We start from the raw sequence: 17,453 nt of genomic DNA, 5'->3' as shown, positions 1-17,453 counted from the left end.
GATGTCTGCACAGCAACACGCCCCCCCCCCCCCCCACCGCCCGTCCTTCTGCCCGTGGATTCCCTTGCTGGGCTCAGCATCTGGCCACCCAGGTGGCAGGGCCCCAGGAGCTGGACACCAGGCTCTCTCCCATTTGGAGGACAGTGCGGACCATGGGGATGGAGGCAGGCTGTACCCAGAGCAGGGTCTGGGGAGCGCGACGGTGTTGGGAAGCAGCAACCACAGGCCTCAGGATGGGGGCAGGTGTAATGTGAGCACGTGGCACACGGGCTGGCCCTCCCCGCCACCCCCTGCCCAGCCCTCAGCAGGCCCCTCCGCCCTACAGCTTCGGGCACCTGTCCCGCCCCGTGTCCTTCTTCCGTCTGTGTGCAGCGAGCAGCTGGGCCAGTGCCACGGCCGGGACCCACAGTATAGGCAGGAAGCACAGGAGGACACAGGCGGCCTGCACCCAGCCCGGGTAGGACTTCTCCTGTCGAGACGGGAACCGCACCTAGAGGGACACGCGGCCACGGTGACTGAGCGGTGTGGGGCGGCCTCACCCTGCCTCTTCTCCAGGGGAGGGGGAGCGGTACGGGGCCCTGAAGCTTCGTGGGGATTGGGGGTCTGGGGTTCGGGACACTGTGCCCTGCAGAGAGCCTCCCACCGGCCTGAGGGGCTGCTCCAGCCTGACCTGCTGGACGCGGGCGGACCCTGTACCCCCCCGCCCCCCGCTCCCTTCTCTGTAAGGCGGGGCAACACCGCCCACCTGACTTGAGGCACCTCTTTTGAGGCCAACGTGAGGCACTAGCGTGTGAATCTGATAGGGCAAAATTCGTGAAAATTCTTGACAAATGTGCCACTGCTCCTTCTGCAGTGTCTGGCAATGTCACACTGGGGAGAAGACGCTGCAGCACAGACGAAGTTTTGAGGGGCCAGAGGTGGCGGCCGGTCAGGGCGTCACAGCTCCGAGTGCAGCCCAGGGGACAAGGGCTGGCCCCAGGGAGTGACCTATGCTCCTGTCCTCACGTGGCTTGGTGGCAGCTCAGCAACACGCATCCTGCACACCTTCCTTCAACTCGGACCAGGAGTGGGCATCCATGGGCCAGCCCCAAGGTGTGTGCGAGGGGTGGCTCGAGGCCACGTCCCTGCGTGAGCCGCTCCAGGATCTGAGGGTTGCTCTGGTCCCCCCACCACTGACCGGGGCCCACGGCCCCTGCCGGAGTCAGCTCTGATGCTGGAGTTCCGGCGGCCTAGGGTCTCGGCAAAGGCGGCCCACAGGGTCACGCAGGGCAGCACTGGGGAAGGGCCGGGCCAGGCCCCCCAGAGGACGTACGTATTGGGCGTCCCAGGCCTTGTAGCTGAGCGGCGTCCGGGCCAGGGTGGCAACGTAGGCCACAAAGATGGTGAGCAGTAGCAGCGGGCTGACAACCTTCCAGGTCACCTGCCAGTAGAGGCCGGGCCGCCTCCCCGTCATGCTCTCTACGTCATCGCTGAACCTGCCACAGGGACACCGGGCTCGGGCTCACAGGGCCACTGAGATGTGGCCCACGGGGCCGTCCCCCACCTCCGCGCTGAACTTTCTGAGCCGCCGCCAGCTGGGGCAGCACTCTCGGGTCCTGGCGGGGACTCACCCCACCCCCCCAGGCCTGCGTGGAAAAGGTCCGAGCAATCAGATCGATCGGGGGAGAGGGCTGGACAGGCGGGCCTCCTGGGGCCTCCCAGCCTCTGCCAACCCCAAGGAGGAGGCCGGCCCGGGCCCTAGTAAGTTGCCCCGGGCAGGCCCCGTGGACCTCCCCCTCAGGGAGGCTCCAGCTGCCAAAAGACAGTGTGGGCAGTGGAGCCCCGACGGGCCCCAGCCGTCCTGAGACCCCATGGCTGGTTGTACCCAGGGCTCACCGTGTCTCCCCATGTTGTGGGCCAGCCCCGCTCCTGCCTCTCTAGGTGGCCAGCGTCCCTCCTTGGGACGAGACCTCTGGGCCCTGTACCCACAGAGTAGCGATGAAGGCCCTGGCATGCAGGGCCTCCCGGGACCCCTTGAGGAACAAAGACAGAGGTCACAACTGCTGGGACCATCTGAGCAGGGCCATGGTTGGGGCAGCAGGTGTGTGACAGGTGAGACTGACAGGTGTGAGTATAGGTGTGAGTACATGTGTGAGCACAAGTGGGACAGGTGTGAGTCCAAGTGGGACAGATGGGCACGGATGTGGGGACAGGTGTGACAGGTGTGAGAGCAGGTGTGCAGTGGGCCGACACGGGCGGGATGGGTGGGACCGAGAGGGGCGTTCTCAGAGGCCTCTGGGATGGGGGCGACCTTAGCAACCTGCCCTGCCTGGTTGGAGACCAGCCATCTTGCCACCACCACCGCCCCCCCGCAGAAGGTTGAAGGTCGCACAGCCAGGGGGAGTAGAGCCCCCAGGGCGCTTCTTGGGAGCTCTGGGAGCCGCCCCGTTTGTTTTGGGGAGAGGCTCAGGCGGTCCCGCCCCGTCCTGTGCTGCCCGGGAGACCAGTTGCTGGATGCCCGGACGCCGTACCCTCAGGGGCGCAGGGAGCAGAGGGCGGGGCCCCGAGGGGCGGCTCACTCACCGCTGCACCCCATAAACGTAAGCCACCCCGACCACTTCAAAGAACGCAAAGACCATGAGGTTCAGAGGCGCAGCGTAGTTGTCGAAAATCTCCAGCCAGTAGTTTCCCGACTGCAGCGTGAAGCAGATCGCCGAGAGGAAGCAGACCAGGCAGGCCAGCCCTGGGGGAACGGGGCCCCACGGTCTGAGCGGCACCCGGCCTCCGCGGCCCCCGCCCCGGCCCGTGCGCCCCCTCTCCTCGTCCGCTCCTCCCGCCGCCGCCCTGCGCCGTGGCCAGAGACAGGAGGGCACGGGATGGCGGCTTGGCGTCGGTGAGCAGTGCTGGGGCCGGTCAGGGGTGGGGGGGCCGGTCTGCGCCTGCCCGGCCCCCTGCTCTCCTGTGCTGGCCCTCGTGGGCTGTTGGGTCAGGGAGAGAGCCACCGAGACCAGCCCCGAGGGGTGATGAGCCAGACCCAGCCTTCCCCCGGGACCAGGCCTCAGCCCCAGAGCCTTCGTGGACGAAGGGTATCAGGACGGCGGGTGGGAGGACGGGGGATGGGCCCGTCCACTCACCAGTCAGGACCTCCTTGGGGATGAATCTGTGCGTGACCCCCATATCCAGGAGTGGCGTAATGATGCTCTCCATGTTCCCGAACATGGACGACAGGCCCAAGGTGAACAGCATCCCAAAGAAGAGCACGGCCCAGCCGGGGGCCCCCGGCATGTGGAGGATGGCTTCCGTGAAGATGATGAAGGCCAGCCCCGTGCCGGAGGCGCTCTGCAATGCACGTGCGCCAGCAAGACCCAGGTGACACACCGTGGTGACCGACAACCCCTCCCCAAGGGGAAAGCAGGGGCCCCACCCTTTCTGGCCGCAGGACCAGCCACAGCTGTGCCCCTGAGGGGACAGAACCTCTTCCCCTTTAACACCTCGCAGCCAGCGGGTGACCGCGGGCCCCGGGACGTTGGGCTCAGGTGCCCGTCAGCTGCCCCGAGAACCCGCCTTCTGATGGCCCACCCCAGCCTGCTGCCCCACCCGCGTGACCCGGGCTCTGCGCACCAGCAGCAGCCGGTGTCCCGGGCCGGCCCACCCCAGCCTGCTGCCCCCGCCAGACACACTGCATCTGAGGCCACAGGCGCTCTGGAAGCCAAGCCTGGCCGAGGCACGGGGTCGGCCCAGTGTCCTTTATCCACAGCCCTCAGGCCGGTCTGGGCCAGGCCTGTGGAGAAGGTTTGCGGCCCCTCGGGTACCTTGTCCAGAAAGTCTTCCAGGCGGCAGGTCTCCAGGCAGAGCCGGGCCACCCTCTCGGGCTGGGTGGCGTTCAGGTGCGTGAGGACGGCAGCATAGTCGTCCCTGTTGACGCTCTGGTCCGGGAGCTCGAATGCGTTGATGAGCCGGAGGATGTTTCTGCAGAGACAGAGGCCGGCGCACGATGGGCTGGGCGCCCTGCACCCCGGAAGCACCCGGGAGGACAGCAGCACTCGCAGGGGGTGCTGAGGGACCGGGCCTGCGGGGACGCTCCCCGAGGGCCACAGTGGGGTGGTGGCAGCACGCTGGCCTCCTCGACCTGGGCCCCGGGGCGGCGCCCTGGAAGTGTTTCAGGAAGAACCGGGGCCCCTGCTTTCCGGCCGCCTGCTGCCTCCGTCAGTCGCTCCCTGTTTTCAAGGCTGGCGGCTCACGCACAGGCCGGTAGGCGTCCCCGGGCGTTTCGATCTGCCCACTTGCTGTGTGCGTCCGTGACCCTGACGTTAGGACCGGTGCTGCTTCTGGGGTTGGCAGTGGCCGGGCCCAGAATTGCACCGACGCCCTGCCTTCCACGAACACCTTCACAGTCCGCTCAGCGCCGTCGTGATCGCGCTTTTGTGCTCTTTGCCGGTGATTTGCTATTTAAAGTGTCCCCCGAGGGGCGCCTGGGTGGCGCAGTCGGTTAAGCGTCCGACTTCAGCCAGGTCACGATCTCGCGGTCTGTGAGTTCGAGCCCCGCGTCCGGCTCTGGGCTGATGGCTCAGAGCCTGGAGCCTGTTTCCGATTCTGTGTCCCCCTCTCTCTCTGCCCCTCCCCCGTTCATGCTCTGTCTCTCTCTGTCCCAAAAATAAATAAACGTTGAAAAAAAAATTAAAAAAAAAAATAAATAAATAAAGTGTCCCCCGAGTGCGGCGCTCGAGTGCAGTCTGGTGTCCCACGTGCCAGGCGGCCGAGCCGGGGCGCACAGGGGAGCCTCGTCAGCCCTGCCGGAGTCACTGCCGCCACCCTGGGCAGTGTCCACGGACCGACACTCGTTCACAGTGCTCCGTGGAAACAGCTGGAAGTACTGACCCCCCCCCCCGGCCCCCACTGGGGGTCACGCTGTTCACCGTGTGGGCGCTGCAGCCTCTGGAACATTCCGCAGGGTGCACGCACCCCGCTGTGCCCAAGCTCAGGCTGCCCGTGGCACAGCTGCTCTGTCTCCCCCTCTGCCCTCAGCGTGGCCCGAGCGTGGTCAGAACAGGTGGCGCTGTGGACAGGGGCCTGGTCATGGGGCCACTCTGGGCGCTGTGGGCGCTTGGCAGCTGGTACAGGGTGTGCCTCTGCTCCGCTCTGGTTTCTGGCGGGTGAGCCACCGCCGTCTGCAAGCTAGAATCAGCCGTCTTGGCACAGCTGGGCCATCGATGCAGTAGCTCCAAATGTGAGGCCATCCCGACCGCCTCCATGTCCTGGGCTGTTGTGGCAAATGACCACAGACGGCCTCGAAGCAACATTCATCCTCCCCCAGCTCTGAGGCCGGAAGTCCCAGGTAGGGGTGTGGGCAGGGCTGCGCTACGTCCTGAGGCTCCGGGGGAGGGTCCTTCCCGCCTCTTCCAGCCCCTGGTGCCCCAGGCGTCCCTGGGCTTGTGGCCGCGTCCCTCCAACCCCTGTCTCTCTCATCCCATGGCCTCCTGCGTGTGCGTGTTCACGCATGTGTACACACACGCATGCCCCTGCCTGTCTCTCATGAGGAACCCGCTCACTGGGTCATGACCTCATCTTAACCCACATCTGCCAAAGACCCCACGTCCGCATTAGGTCACATTCCAGGCTGCAGGTGGACGCGGGCTTCTGGGGACTCTCCACCTCACTCCCTAGGGATATAAGAGTGGTAGTGTGGGGACCTGTGCTCCGCGGACACCTCGCCCTCAGAGCCACCACGGGCACCGTGCTCACCTGTCCAGGCAACGCCCATGGTCATTGGCCGCCTTGAATCCCAGAACGGAAAACATAGCAATGGACGCGTAGAGGGAGGTCAGGCTGTTGACCAGGGAGATGATCACTGCGTCCTTCTCACAGTTGTTCCTGGCGGACACACGCACACTGTGCCGCTGTGCTCCGGGCCACTACGCACACACCCCCCCACGCCCCACCCTGCACACGGAGCTGGTATGCCGGCGGCCCTGAGCGCCGGCGCTGTTCCCGACGGTCTCCGGACTGGCTCGGACCCCTCCCCACTGACCCCCTCCCTGCCCACACCACCCTGCTGACCCCTCCCTGACCACACCTCCCTGCTGACCCCTCTCTGACCACACCTCCCTGCTAACCCCTCCCACTGACCCCTCCCTGACCACACCTCCCCGCTGAGCCCCTCCCCACTGACCCTTCCCACTGACCCCCTCCCTGCTAACCCCTCCCACTGACCCCCTTCCCATTGACCCTTCCTCACTGACCCCTCCCTGACCACACCTCCCTGCTAATTCCTCCCACTGACCCCTCCCCATTGACCCCCGCCCTGACTACACCTCCCCACTGAGCCCCTCCCCACTGACCCTTCCCCACTGACCCCTCCCTGACCACACCTCCCCGCTGACCCCCTCCCTGCTAACCCCCACCCCAAAAGCCTCCCTGCCACGCACCCACCCCAGCTCAGGGCTGTGGATTGGCTAAAGCCCTCAGCCCCCACCCTGCCCCCAAGGCCTGGGCACAGGTCGCTGAGGATGACACAGGGCACCATGGAGCAGCCTTGCTGAGATGGTCTCCGTGTGAGAGAGCACCCGAGCCCCTTGGAACAGGCTGGGGCGGTCACTTGTCAGGGGCAGTCGTGCGAAGCACCCAGGCCCAGCACCTGCATCCCCACCCCTGCGCCTCTGAGGGGAGAGGTCTGGCCTCCTCGTAGAACCATGTTCGTGTGGAGGTGGCCTGGTTTACGACGCGGCGGATGGTGCGTTAGTGACCGAGCAGCTCGGGTCTCCCCCACGAGGTGGGAGAGTGAGCAGTGACCAGGGAGGCTGACACACACTGGGTTTCTGCTTTTCTGGCCTTGTGCATGGCACACATACATGGTCCCGTTGGCGTCAGCCTCCGTTACGGCCTTGTCCCTGGGATTGATTATCCGGCGCTCTTCCTCCGGAACACGCCAGAAGCTGCCGTAGGGGCCCTAACCCCAGCCCTCAGGGGATGGCTGAGTAGCTGGTAGAATCCCCACGAGTCCCTTCTTATCACAGGTTCACAGCAGTTCACCCTCCCCCTGCGCAGGGTGTCCCGACGCGGGCGCTCTGTGCTGCTCCCAGGAGCTTGGGGACAGGAGGCCCGGAACCCGCCCTGAGTCCGGCCCCTACCTGTGCGGGTTGTAACTCGCAAAAGCGATGTGTCCTCCGAAGGCCAGGGACAGGGAAAAGAATATCTGTGTGGCTGCATCCAGCCACACGCGGGGGCTCTGGAGAATCCGCACCTGGAAAGACAGGGGGACCCCGTCGTGCAGCAGACAGGCCACACTGACCGGGGAGCCCACAGCCCCGGATGTCCCAAACGGGACATGTGAAATAAACCCACGGCTCCCATCTGCGTGGGGCACACGGGCTCTGAGAACGCGGCCGACAGGCCTCTCAGGGCTGAGGTCCCAGTGACAAGACGCGGGCATGCTTCCTCTGCTCCTCGAAGACGTGGGGGCTCTGAGCGACTGAAGGGCCCCGGCAGCTCCACGTGCACGCGCTCCCTGGTGTTTCTGCTGCGGGGGACGGGACGGGCAGGCCGAGCCCACACCCTGTGCGGCCCCCGGAAACTCCCAGGGGACGCCGGGGGCCCACAGAGCGTGGGGTGGTCTAGGAGGGTGCGGGCTGCGGCCCTTTACCTGGCGGGGTGCACTCAGCGGGAGAAGCCCTTGGAGGTGGGGGGTCTGGGCACTAGGGGTGGGACGTCTGGGGCCCCGGCCGGCTTCTCCTGTGAACCCCACCCGCAACATCCCTCAGGCACCAAAGTCCACGTGTCACGAACCAAGCCCTCCGTCTGCTCCCTGCACTCTGACCCTACCCTCCTCCCTGAGACCCCATAGCATCCCCCCCACCCTCACCCCCACACGGCCCCGGGTGCCCTGGCCTGTGGCTCACGGCCATGCACATGGCCAGGGGATGGAGTGAGCTGGGCTGGGCTCTGGGTCTGACTCAGGTGTTTCCAGAAGCCCAGACTTCAGTTCAGACCAACTTACATCTGGCGTGAACAGGTACGTTAACCCTTTGACCGCCCCGGGCAGGCTGAGTCCTCTGATAAGGAAGATTGTCAGGACCAGGTAAGGGAACAGGGCTGTGAAATAAATTGCCTTAAGAGAAAAAAATCGTTAGACTTTGCAATGGTATCTGTTCGGTACAAAACCTTTAAGAGGCAGACGTGACGTGAACGCCTCAGTGGCCAGGCTCCCGTCTCTCATCCGGGATTCAGGCTGGGGGGAGGCGGCCAGCAGCCCGGGGCCTGGGGGTGTGGGCCCCAGTCAGTCTCTGAGGGTTGGGGGCTCACGGGGACGGTCACACGTGGGTTCACATATGCCCTTGTGTCTGTGGGTGGGCACGGTCCCCACGGGGCAGGTGGGCCTCCCTCCTCCCCCGCCCCCCCCCCCGGTGCCCACAAGTGGCCACTTCGCAGGGACCACACACCCACCCGCACCCCTTTCCCCAGCCTAGGACCAGGGCCCCGTCAGGTGTGGTCAGGGGTCCACACAGAAGGAATCCGCAGACGACGGACGGTCTTCCCTCCCCACCGCCCCCAGGTCCCCGAGCACAGACTGACTGGGGAGTCGCCCGGGTGCCTCTCTAGGGCGTCTGCCGCAAGGTCATTTGGAGTTTCTGGCTGGCTGGTTGGGCCTCACGGTTGCTTTGGTCTAATTCAGTCATTCCGGTCCCCTAAGTCATGAAGATGCTCACGTGAGAGCAACTATAATGCTCACACCCGACTGAGTAAGTGTGCAGGCACGTGCACACGCCGGGATCTGTGTGAGAGGGCACAGCTGTGTGTCGGGAGCCGCGTCGCTGGCGTCGTGAGGGGGGATGCGTGAAGCCCCGGGCCTGTCCGCGCCCCGGGAGAAGAGAGGGTGCACGCCCGAGGTGGGCTCGTGGGCCCGGGGCCCCCTGGGTCCTCTCTGCTCAGGAACCACGTAACTATCGCTACAAGACGGTAAGCTGTTGAACACAAATGTGCCAGCCACGCACCCGCTGCTCACAGCAGTGTTTGTGAAATGTGTGCCAGTCGGGGGAAAGCGGAGGGGGCAGTGCAGCGGGAGCGAGGGCCCCTGCCTCACTCGGTGGGCAGCATCGCTCCCAGAGGGACTGATGGCCGAGCCCCGAATCCATCCCTGAGACTGAACGGTCGCCGCCGAGAAGCTGGCACAGGACGTGGACGGGCATCACCAGAAGTACCCGGGGACCGGGAGAAGCGGGGACGGAGAAGGGAGGGGACCCGCGGGACACAGGATGGCGGGCTGAGACCAGATTCAGAGTCGCACCGAACGCAGATGGTCTGAACAGCCAAACAAGGGCAGGGACTGCCAGCCCAGGAAAAGAAGCAAGACCCGAACCGGGTGTGTCGACGAGAAACACACCTGACACGTAGAGACCCGAACAGGTTAAAAGGAGAAAGCGAAACACCTGCCACGTTCACAGAGCGGCGCAGGGTCCTCACATCTGCACCCTCCCAGCAAACACTGAGCCGAAGGGAGCTGGGCAGTGGGGTCTGCCCCAGGGGCTCACCTTCCCCGTGGATTCGATGCCTCTGATGACACACAGGTACACGACGGCCCAGGACGCGGCCAAGCAGGCCAGCAGCCGCCACTGGATGGAGCCGCTGTCGCTGATGTCGGCCGTGATGTTCAGCGTCCGCCGGTACCAGAAGTAGCTCACGGGGCTGCTGGCCTGGCACTCTGCCTCGAACCCTGGAACCCGGGAGGGCCCGTCAAGGGCTGGCCACGGGGCTCGGGCCTGGATCCGGGCTCTGCAGGCCTCCGCCCAGGGGTGCAGTTCGTAGATCATTGTCCTGGGGCTGCTGGCTGAGCACCAGGCACAGCAGGTGAGACCCGTGCCCTCTGCTGCCCAGGGTGTCCAGCTGAGGCCTAGAGGGCTGACCCGGGGAGCTCCGGGGCCCAAACTTGCCCCCCCCCCCCCCGCCCAGTCTGGCCTTGTTCAGAACGTGCCGAACTCAAGTTAGTATCAGCAGAGGCAGGAAGGGAAGGGGGGGTTGCACAGCTGGGCAAGCCAACTGGAAGACAGCTTTGACGCTCTCCCCTGACGGAGCGCTTGGCCCAGGTCTGGACTTAAGTCAGCAAGAGCCGAGGTGACAGCCACTCACCCTCCCGCCTCCGGGCAAGCACGAAGCTGTGCTGTGAGTACAGGGGTCCCTGGGGGCCCCGGGTCCATCAGGGGTTGGAGTCAGTGGGGTGAGAACGGGATTTCAAATGTGATGCTTCGGGGAGCCCGTGCGGGGCCCCTGGGAGCCGGGGCACTGAGCCTCCCAGCCCTCAGCACTACCTGTGCGGTTGAGGTCCAGCGGGCACGAGCCCCAGGGGAGCGGGTTCTGGAAGGAGTTGAGGAAATACCACAGCACCCACGTCAGGACGCTGTTGTAGTACAGGCTGACCAGAAAGGACACGGTGAGGCAGCCCAGCCCTGCGGACGGGCGACAGTCGGCGCCTCGCCGGGGTCCCGGCCACCCCGCTCCTCCTCCCTGCCGTCCCCAAGGCCTCCCGCCGCCCGCCCCGCCACTGGCCTGCCTCTGGCCGCACGCACTCGGGGGCCACACGCCGTTTCCACGGCCGCGCGGCACTGCCCTCAGCTGCGCTACGGTCTGCGCTTCCGCTGGCCACCGTAGCCACCCGGCGGGGGGTGTCGCGTCACAGACCCAGGGGTGCCGCTCGGCCCCCCCCCCCCCCCCCGCAGCGCCCACCTCACAGGCACCCCAGGCCCGGGCCTCTCCTCTGCCCGGGGCCTCCCCGGACACTCGGGAGCTCCCAGGGTGTGTGTGGGCTCGGCGCCTGTGGGACACACACCCACGTGACGGGGGACAGCCCGCTGCCTGCCTCCTCCTCGCGCTCTCTGGGGTCACCCCACACGGCGCCCCGCACCCGGGTCCCCGCTTGGGCTTTGGGGGAAAAAAACGGCCTCCTGGGATGGGCGTCCTCAGACCGTGACTGGAGCTAGCTTCACAGGGGCGCCACCGCGTGCGTGTCCTGCCCCGTCACGTCCCCATCACGTCAGGGCGTCTTTGGGGCGGGTGTGAAGCCACCAAGCATGGCCTGGCGTGACAAGCCGACACGGGGCTCCCGCGGGACCCGCGGTCTCCCGCCCTCCCAACCGCTACGGGCGGGGGGGCAGGGGTGGGGGCAGCCTACCCACTCCGCCCAGGTAGGGCGACACGGCCTTCCACACCCCGACGCTGCCCGTCCGCAGGTGCTGGCCGATGGCCAGCTCGATGTGGAAGAGTGGGATTCCCTCGAGGACCAGGGCGATGAGGTAGGGGATGAGGAAGGCCCCTGCGAAGACACAGTGGTCGCCGGAGGGTCACTGTCTGCCCGGTGGGGCCTCGGGCTCGGGGAGAGGTACCCGCGGCCTCCTGAGAGGGGACCCGGGCCCGCACGTCGGGCCCTGGTTCTGCCACCGTTTGAAGTTGCTCGACACGTCCCACCGTGTGACGCTGTGGCGGAGGGTTTCCCGCCACAAAGGGCAGTCTTGTCCTTACGGGGACGCCCCGAACCCCCGTTACGGGCCCTCCTGTGACGTGGGGCTGCTCCGTGCTCTTGGGGGAGCGCTGGAGCACGGTGACGTCCCGCCTGAGTACGGGCTGGGACCTGTCTCTCCACGCCTTGGGCCGAGCGGGGCCTCTGCTCCCTGTCCGGGCGCCGGGAGGTGTGGGGCGGGGGCTCCAGAGGCCTCCAAGGGGACCCACACGGGGTGGGCCTCCAAGAGCACCCCTTGGGGTGGCTGGGGGAGCTACGCCTTTCCACGTGGTGAGCCAGCTGTAGAAGGAGCGGAAAAGCCACGGGGTTGAGGAGTGAGGCGCCCGGCCTCTCCTGGAGCCCACAGCCCCGAGGGGTCCGACCTGGTCGCCTGGGGGGGCTCCTGTGGGGAGATGCCGGTTCCCTGAATCCCGCTGGACTCCGAGATGCTCTCATTCTGCCGGGGGGAGGGAGTCCCGGTCCCGCTACGGTGGGAGCCGCATTTTCTTCCAGGTAACCACAGTCCGTGGACACACTGGCCCTTAGACGCTCCGGGACTGACAGCCACTCCTCCCCCCTGCATGCACGGGCCTCAGAAACGCCAGGGAACCGCACTGGCCGAAATGGGTGCAGGGCAGCGACCGTGCTCCCCGCGTCTGCCTGGCTCGGCTGAGACTGACTCTCCCCCGTGAGCCGCGGGCTTGCCCTCATCGTCTGCCAGCCTCCCCCTCCTCTCTTGGGTCGCCATCAGACGTTTTGGCACGGAGTTGGGGCCCCGGACGGGGCTACATGGCTACAGAGCCCTCAGCCCACATAAGCTTCTGCACAGGGCTCCCGTGTTTGGGGCAAAACAGTGCTTGCTGGGGTCGTCCATGTAGCAGCGAACAGGTGGAGGGTCAGGAAAGTACAATTCTGAGGACACTCGGCCTCAGTGGCCACCCCGGGGAGGGGCGGGGAGGGGACAGGGCCTCAGGGGCTGGCTGAGGTCAGTCCGGCAGGAAGCACCTGGGAAGGGGGGACAGGGCCGAGGGCGGGGAGGGGACAGGGCCTCAGGTGCTGGCTGAGGTCAGTCCGGCAGGGAGCACCTGAGGGGGGGTGGGGACAGGGCCGGGGGCGGGGAGGGGCGGGGCCTCAGGGGCTGGCTGAGGTCAGCCGGCAGGGAGAACCTAGGAGGGGCAGGGCCAGGGAGGGGTGGGGAGGGGAGCTTGTCTTCGTAGCTAAGCTGGTGCAGCTGAGTCTGCCGTGCTTGGGGGAGAAGAAACAGAGCAGGTCTGTGATTACAGAGACCGTGCGGTTAGGAGGGGGCATCTCTGTGCGTGAGGGGCATGTAAGCCCTACCCAGAGAGCGTGCCGACCGCGGCTTAGGTGAAAACCGCGCCTGTCGGGGGATGGCTGCTGGTCCCAGGAGGACCCAAGCATGTGCTTAGAGGAGTGGGACTCGAGCCCCACCAGACCTCCAGGCTGGCGATTCGGTGGGCTGTGCCTCCGAGCGGAATGTCCACGAGACCCCGAGCCACCCGGTTTGGAGAGCTTCCAGGCCGGTGAACACAGGCGGTTTTGGGAGGGCGCTGTGCCGGGAGCTCTGTCACCCCCACACCTGGCCCTGTGCACGCCTTCCGTCTGGCGGCTCCTGAGCCGTGTTCCTTATAAAAATCTGGTAACAGTAGCGAACTGCTCTCCTCAGTTCTGTGAACCTGAGGTGGGGCTGGGCGCAGCCCTGAGTTTGTAGCAAAGTCAGGTAAGAGCTGTGGGTCAGCAGGGGACCCGCCACTTGAGGTCCGATCCTGAGCTGGGGGCCGTGCCGTGGGCTGAGCCCTCGACCTGAGGGGTCTGTGCTCAGTTCAGGGAGATGCGGCGGAAATGGGTTAAATTCTGCCGAGTCTCGGAGAACCGGTTGGTGTGGCAAACACCCTCATGCGTCCGCCGTCCGAGCTCGAGAGAAGCGGGAACTTTTCTTGTCTCGTCCCCGCCGGTCTCCGGGGCCGCTGAGACCACACTTCACGTGCCCACGCGGGGCGTCTGGGAGAGCCCCGTGCATCACCAGTGCCATCACCACGTGAGGGTGCCGGAGGCGACGTGTACCCGTCCCACGTGCTCAGCAGGTGGAGGAAAAGACGGCCCTTGCGTTCAGAGCCCCACACCGCTGAGAATCAGCAGATCAGGATGGAGAGAACGGCCAGGGGACAGAGGAGAAGACAGGAGAGTGATGTGCTGTCTGTGTGGAGGGTTGACGCGGTGTTGCCAGGGGGAAATCCTTCCCCACGCAGTCCAGACCCCACCCGACGCCTGCGAAGCCCTGAGAGTCTCGTGCGCGTTGACGACCCGGCCGTAAAGGTCACGTGGGAGGTCAACAGCCAATACAGAAGCCAGTGCAAGAGAGGAGAATGGCGACTCTCCCTACGGGACGGCCAACCGCAGTGATTAATTCCGTGTGACTTTCCGGGCAAGGTTCTGTCGCCTGGATGGAGCCTCCGGAAACGGAAGTCCGGAACACGGCAGTGCGGAAATCCTGGACCGCTTACGAGATGACCCACTTGTGTTGCCACAGACGCAGTTAGAAGGGTTCCTGGGCTGAAGCCCGAGACCCCGGCAGGTGCGCGAAGAGGCCACTGGCGGGTTCCACGTCCCTTTCTCTGGGAAGCGCTGACCGCTCACCAAGAAGCCGGGTGGGTGTGAGAGAATCACGTGGAGGTGCGCCCAGGGTTTTGCTCAATTCTGTGACGATGTTGCCCTTTACAGACCTGAATAATCACTAATGAGAGAGAAAGTATCCACCCTCAGGAGCGTGAGTTCGCGCAAAATAAAAATGTGATCTGTTATCTGCTTATCACTTACATCTTCTTATCGAAATATTCAGTAGTGGCCAAAGTGAGACAAAATAGGGCATTCTCACACGTGAGAGTTCCTTGTTCAGGAAAAGTAGGAGTTTTGAAACGTATTTCCCGACATTTCACCGAGAGTTTTCACACCTGGAAATAGGGCCTAAAGGAAGCATTTGGACACCAGGACCCCCTAGAGCCCAGGTGCCGGGGACTCAGACACCCTGAGCCCTCGGGGAAGGCAGCCCGGCGCATGACCTGCGGCGATGAGGGTTCCGGAAGGTACGTCCCTGGACGGTCCTGGCACGTCGCAGCGCTGAGCCAACGGGCTCCCGTCTGTGTAGGCTCGACACGGCGCACGGGGCTGCACGGGGGCCTAGGGAGCCAGCCGGTCTTCCGCCCCGGGCTTTGCGTGATCCGTGCCCAGGAGCCTCTACTCTCAGGCGCCCGCCCGCCCCCGCCCCCGCCCCCATGGAAGCTCCAACACCTGTGGGCCAGCGGTTCCAGGACACGGGTCTCTTCCAGCTTCTGGTAATCAGAACAAAACTAATAAACCTTCCAGAAGCAGTATCCTCATAAACAGGGAAGCCACGCCAGACAGTGGCCCGGCCACGCGGCTGCCGGAGACCCCCACCCACATTCCCCCACATGGCCTGACCACTGTCTACCGCTGCCAGGGGGGCCACTGTGTGCCCTTGAAAGCGGGAAGGACGACTCCCCATCGGGAAAGGGCGGCGTGGGGTCACCCGTGCAGATTTCCGTTTCTTCTGGGGGGGCTGACGAATCTCCCCTGCAGGAGACGCTCCCCACATTGCCAACTGGATGCCTGGGGGACCCGGGAAGATTGCCCCGTGGGACTGTTGGGGGCCCTCGGGTCTTATAGGTGCAGAAGGAGGCTTGAGGGCAAGTTGACCTGGCACCAAAACCAGACGGGGCCCAAGGTCGGACCCCAGAAAAGGACCAGCCTGGCCCGGGCGACGTTCCGTGTCAGCTCCCGAGGGCCCTGGGTGACAGGGCAGTCGCCTGACACCACCTCGGACTTGGGAAGAGATGAGGGCGGTCTGGCCGTGCAAAGGACGGGCGGTAGGCGGCCCGACCAGCGCGCACCTGCAAACCTCAGGGGAACTCGGGGGAGGGCGGTGTGCAGAAAGCACCCCTAGTCCCGTAAGGCCGAGACGCCCTCGGACTGGACCTCGAGGGCCGGGATGCCCCCCGGGGACGGGCCCGGAGGCCCAGCCCACGGCTCACCTCCCCCGTACGTCTGGCACAGGTACGGGAACCTCCAGATGTTGCCCAGGCCCACGGCAAAGCCGATGCAACTCAGGACGTACTGCAGCCTGTTGTCCCAGCTGGGCCTCTCGTGCCCGCCGCCGGCCCCGCGGGGGTCTGGGCCCAGGGCGCACGCCATGCCTGCCACTCGCTCCCTCACGGTCCCCCTCACACCCCACGCACGTCCGCGTTATTTAAAGGAAAACCAGTGGAGCCAGTTAATTGGTAACTCGGGCTGGGCTCCTGCTCTAACTCGGGCGGTTGCTCCCTGACCCCACGGCCTCTGCCCGCCCCCCGCCCCCCGGCTCCTGCCCGGCCGGTGCGCCACCACCTCGAGAACATGCCCGCAGGGGCTCCCTGCTCCCTGTCGGGGACCTGCAGGCCCCCAGCACCGGGGCACGGTGGGTTGTTTTATGAAAATCGTTGCCCTCCTCATCAACTGATTGAGACACGGTTGCAGCCTCACACGTCGCCATGAGCAGTGGCCGAGCCCAGGCCCCGCGCCCTCACCCGCTTTCCCCCGATGGCAGACACCCTGTCCAGTCCCAGTGGGACGCTGACCGGTCACCTCGGCACACGCCCGCCACCTGAGGGTCCTTCCCGGCCCCGTCTCTCCTCTGCACTGCACCGTCATCTCAAGAAGGTTATGCGAGCGGCACCCGCGTGTGGGACCTGGGGGCGGGCCTGCGCCACGCGGCCGTGACCTCAGGCGGCCCATCGGGGGCACGACCGCCAGGCTGTCCTCCTCACGGTGGCCGTGGAGGTGCACAGTGCGTTCACCACGCAGAAGAGCGTGGTCTTCGTGCAGACGGGGGACAAACGTCCAGGGAGGGAACAGGTGGCCTCTGGTGTCCTGTCCACTCCTAAGCCACGTTCATTTTCCGGAGACTGAGTGCAAACTTCTGGCCGGTGGCACATGTCCCTCTTCCAGGGACGAGCACACGAGCTGAAGGCCCACCTCACCCCTGCACGCCCGTGTCCCAGAGGGACTCCCCAAGGGGGGCGAGTGTCAGGGGTCAGGGCCGGGGGTGGAGGCGGTTCTCTTGCTTCCCAGCGCCCACCGGCACCGCAGGCAGCGGGTGGGATGGTGTGACGCCCACAGCACGGGGGAGGGGTGGGCTCGGCCAGGCCGGGGGCCCCCGCGCGGTGGGCTCGAGGGGGACGGGCAGGCGCAGCAGACTCAGCCCGGGCCACCCGCTGAGGCTCCGGACCCGTGGACGCCCCGTGGATGCCTGCGGGAAAGACGGGGACCCCAGTGGACACACTTCCAGGGGCTCCTTTCTGGGTGGGAGGGGGAGTGAGAAGGCGAGGGGAGGGTGTAGCCCCCGCCCAGCCCACCTGACCTCTGACCTCACAGGGCGCCGCGGCCTGCCCTTCACAGGGCCTCTCACCACGCCCCGGGCTCCGCGGACACAGCGACGTGGACGTGGCGTCCACGTGGCGCCCCCCAGCCAGACCCGCAGTCCACGCCGCCCGGAGCGACTGGGGCTCCACCGTCTGCTCATCCCTCTGCCTCCAGACAACGTTTAGGCCGAGAATATGAAATGGCGATTTATTTAGACCGGTACACGTGATGCCCACGAGACCTGCGTTTCCAACAACTTTCAGAGACGCCGAGTCTGTGAGCAAGGCACTGGCCAGGGGTGGGACGACCGGATGATCCCCCCCGGGTCACACCCCCAGAATCCTCTCCACACGCCCCAGGGGGCAGCGCACGGACCAGTTACTGCAACTGTGTTCTCACAGCGGGGGTGGGAAGGCTTCGAGGAGAGGCCGAGGGGAGGGTGGAGGCCGGAGCGGGGCGGGGCGGGGGTCCCGGGAAGGCCCGGCACTCGGGGCTGCAAGCCAGCCGACCACACTGCCCCGAGGATTCCCCAGGTGACGGCACAGGACTGGACACGCCC

General features: G+C 66.0%; 1 protein-coding gene across 3 annotated transcripts; it reads right to left on the bottom strand.

The window, feature by feature from the left end:
• Window positions 1-228: 228 nt before the first annotated feature.
• On the bottom strand, window positions 229-15,731 carry SLC6A18 (solute carrier family 6 member 18). 3 transcript variants are annotated; one of them, XM_086675352.1, is made up of 13 exons: window positions 15,529-15,731; window positions 11,138-11,278; window positions 10,278-10,415; window positions 9,504-9,799; window positions 7,973-8,083; window positions 7,107-7,219; window positions 5,722-5,850; window positions 3,792-3,948; window positions 3,114-3,318; window positions 2,563-2,722; window positions 1,313-1,475; window positions 746-796; window positions 229-490 (listed from the first exon to the last, which is right to left on the bottom strand). In XM_086675352.1, the coding sequence occupies exons 1-13, from the start codon at window positions 15,686-15,688 to the stop codon at window positions 320-322; spliced, it is 1,995 nt and encodes a 664-aa protein (XP_086531478.1). In that variant the 5' UTR covers window positions 15,689-15,731; the 3' UTR covers window positions 229-319. The 3 variants fall into 3 exon arrangements, with proteins under 3 accessions (XP_086531478.1, XP_086531496.1, XP_086531486.1); XM_086675370.1 differs by having other exon boundaries at window positions 9,504-9,685; window positions 15,529-15,730; XM_086675360.1 differs by lacking the exon at window positions 746-796.
• Between the last annotated feature and the right edge of the window lie 1,722 nt (window positions 15,732-17,453).

Source organism: Puma concolor, chromosome A1 (genome assembly GCF_028749965.1).
Source record: "Puma concolor isolate L17-30 chromosome A1, mPumCon1.1.hap2, whole genome shotgun sequence".
Classification (NCBI taxonomy): Eukaryota; Metazoa; Chordata; class Mammalia; order Carnivora; family Felidae; genus Puma; species Puma concolor.
The sequence above is the reverse complement of the archived record's forward strand: the minus strand, read 5'-3'. Positions and strand labels throughout refer to the sequence as shown.